At 39.7% G+C, this 2819-nt stretch overlaps 1 protein-coding gene across 1 annotated transcript; it reads left to right on the top strand.

Moving 5' to 3' along the window:
- Window positions 1-283: 283 nt before the first annotated feature.
- On the top strand, window positions 284-2719 carry LOC108804188 (kelch-like protein 6; the record flags this gene model as incomplete). The annotated part of the gene is made up of 2 exons (XM_018575943.1): window positions 284-497; window positions 2418-2719. Coding segments are annotated over 2 exons (516 nt in total), but the record flags the coding sequence as incomplete, so codon positions are not given.
- Between the last annotated feature and the right edge of the window lie 100 nt (window positions 2720-2819).

Here is a 2819-nt window from a genome sequence, read left to right as displayed (position 1 = left end):
ATAAAACACCACAATACAGCAATACAATTACTTTGACATACTAAAGACTAGTTTCTCTTTAGGGGAATCAAAAAATGTATATTTTATCTCCATATGCTGTTTTTTGCATCCATTTTATCTAACCATGCTTTTCCCCCCTTATTTTATTAGTTTGCATGCATCCAACAGTAACGATATATTCGTTTCATATATATTATATGCGCACACAATATGATATTGCTCTCTAGCTGATATTTCACTGCACTGATCTGTACATCATTTTTATTCTTTTTGTGTTTTACAGACAGCGCCTCTAATAATGAGCATAAGCTCATTTGCTGCAACCAGCCATAATTGTAAGCTCTATGTAATTGGAGGTGGACCCAATGGAAAGCTGGCTACAGATAAAATGCAGTGTTATGACCCATCTACCAACAAGTGGGTCTTAATATCACCCATGCCTGTAGAAGCAAAATGTATCAATGCTGTAAGCTTCCACGATCACATCTATGTGGTTGGTGAGTATTTCAATGTGTGCATAACAGCAATAGATGATACATATTGGATGTAGATATGGAGAAATAATCTAATGGAAATGTTATTAGCTATCCAGCCATTAATACACCAAATTCTGAAAACTGGTCAGCAGTGAGTTTTGCAACCTTTTTAGTAACTGGAAACCGTTATTTAAAGCTAAACTGCAAGCAAGTCTAGTATATACAGGTGAAACTCGAAAAATTAGAATATCGTGCAAAGTTCATTTATTTCACTAATGCAACTTAAAAGGTGAAACTAATATATGAGATAGACTCATTACATGCAAAGCAAGATAATTCAAGCCATGATTTGTCATAATTGTGATGATTATGGCTTACAGCTCATGAAAACCCCAAGAACCCCAAATCCACAACCTCAAAAAAGTAGATTATTACATGCAATCAATAAAACAAGGATTGTACATAGAACAATATCGGACCTCTGAAAAGTACAAGCATGCATATGTACTCAGTACTTGGTTTGGGCCCCTTTTGCAGCACTTACTGCAATTACTTTTGCACGATATTCTAATGATTCGAGTTTCACCTGTAAAGTTGAGATATAAAGTGTGTGATTTGTGATCTGTTCTACCTATCTTATGATTAAGAAACCACTGCCAGACATCATTGCTAGGTCTGTGTTACCCAATGCAGAATCGCAGCCCCATCCTACTTTTCCATGTCCAGGCTAAGCAGAAATATTATATGTAGGAATGTCACAATACCACTTTTTCAAGACCAAGTACAAGTACTTTCCCTCAGGTACTTGCCAATACCAATTACCGATACTTATTCTCAAAGGGACATGTGAGATTTTTTTCTAAAACAATATAGACTAACAATTTTAGGGCATTTTCTCAACAGGGCTGCATATAGATATCGCCAGGGCTGCGTGCAGGTTCCAGTGTGAAAAATGCCCCTTACATTGCTGGCCAGTGAGAAGATTGCCAATAACATTGCTAATTGCTGAAAACAATGGCCCTGTCTATGACCATTCATAGACCCGAACACAGGATCTACCTCCCGCCTCTCTCTTTTCCCCGGCACTTACACACTGCGCAGTACAGTCCACAGACAGAGTTCCATCACACAGAACACTATTAATACTCACCGACTGCCACTCTGTCACACTTCCGTCCGGAGAGGTCAGAGCGGAGAGGAAGGCTGCGATTGGTGGAGAGCGTATTCCGGGGGAGGGGCTGTGCGGGTCACTGGCTTCCCACGTTTTGCCTTCTGCTTTCATCTCCGGCAGCCGAAGCTATTTGAAAACATTTTTAAGTACGCGTCACAATGCCATGTATTGGCCCTGATACCGATGCTAGTATTGGTATTGGGACATCCCTCATTATATGCTAGGCAATGCAGAAGATTACAGTAGGCTAATATGGAGACAGAGTCAGGTCTTTACACTAGTCAGATTTAAAGTACATGTTTTCATTTGTTTTTGTTTTACTTGCCAGCTGCTCTCCCCCAACTCTCTTCATAGGAACAAGCATGCATGCTCCCCAAAGTGAATTAATTAATACATCCTTAAAGATGTTTTTAAATGCAAGCAGTGTAATTACCCAAATTACCCAAATATGATTTGGTATCAGCCTTGTAAACCCCTACACAGCAGAGCTCAGACTGGGAGGGGAAGGAGCAGAACAAGGAGACAATCAGCTGTGTTCCAGTACTCATGTGTTAAAAAAAAAGGATATGCTTATGGGATATGCTTATATATGGGCTGTGCTCTGTGGCTGGAGGGTCAAACTTGGTCATTAAGAAGTTTTGCAGAGATTTGCTTAGAGAATCTGTGGAGATCTCTGGAATCCAATAAATTATGCTATTCTGCTGGTCTGCAAAGCTATGAACCTCTGACGTTATGTATGAGTTACCTGATAACACATTTTTGCTTTGTAGGTGGTGCAATGAAAGCGCTGTATTCATACAGCCCTCTGGAAGATACTTGGTGCCTGGTGACAAGTTTTAGCCATGAAAGAGCAAGCTGTGGAATAGCTGCATGTTGTAATAAAATATTCATCACAGGTGGAAGAGATGAGAGGAATGAGGTCATTGCCACTGTTTTGTGCTGGAACATTGACATAGGAAAACTGACTGAAGAATGTGTCCTCCCCCGAGGAGTCTCCCATCACAGCAGCGTTACAATAAGGAAATCCTATACCCACATCCGTAGGATTGTCACTGGAGCTGTTTCCGTCTAACTACAAAGGGAACCTTATCATAACTATCTAATATTTAGATTTTTTTTTTACATTTATTGTTTTTTTGTGATTACAACAACAAGGGGAAGAAGCATTTGTT

The sequence above is a fragment of the Nanorana parkeri genome, unplaced genomic scaffold (assembly GCF_000935625.1).
Source record: "Nanorana parkeri isolate BGI_ZX_2015 unplaced genomic scaffold, ASM93562v1 scaffold6046, whole genome shotgun sequence".
In the NCBI taxonomy this organism is placed as follows: Eukaryota; Metazoa; Chordata; class Amphibia; order Anura; family Dicroglossidae; genus Nanorana; species Nanorana parkeri.
This window is presented reverse-complemented; position numbering and strand designations above follow the sequence as displayed.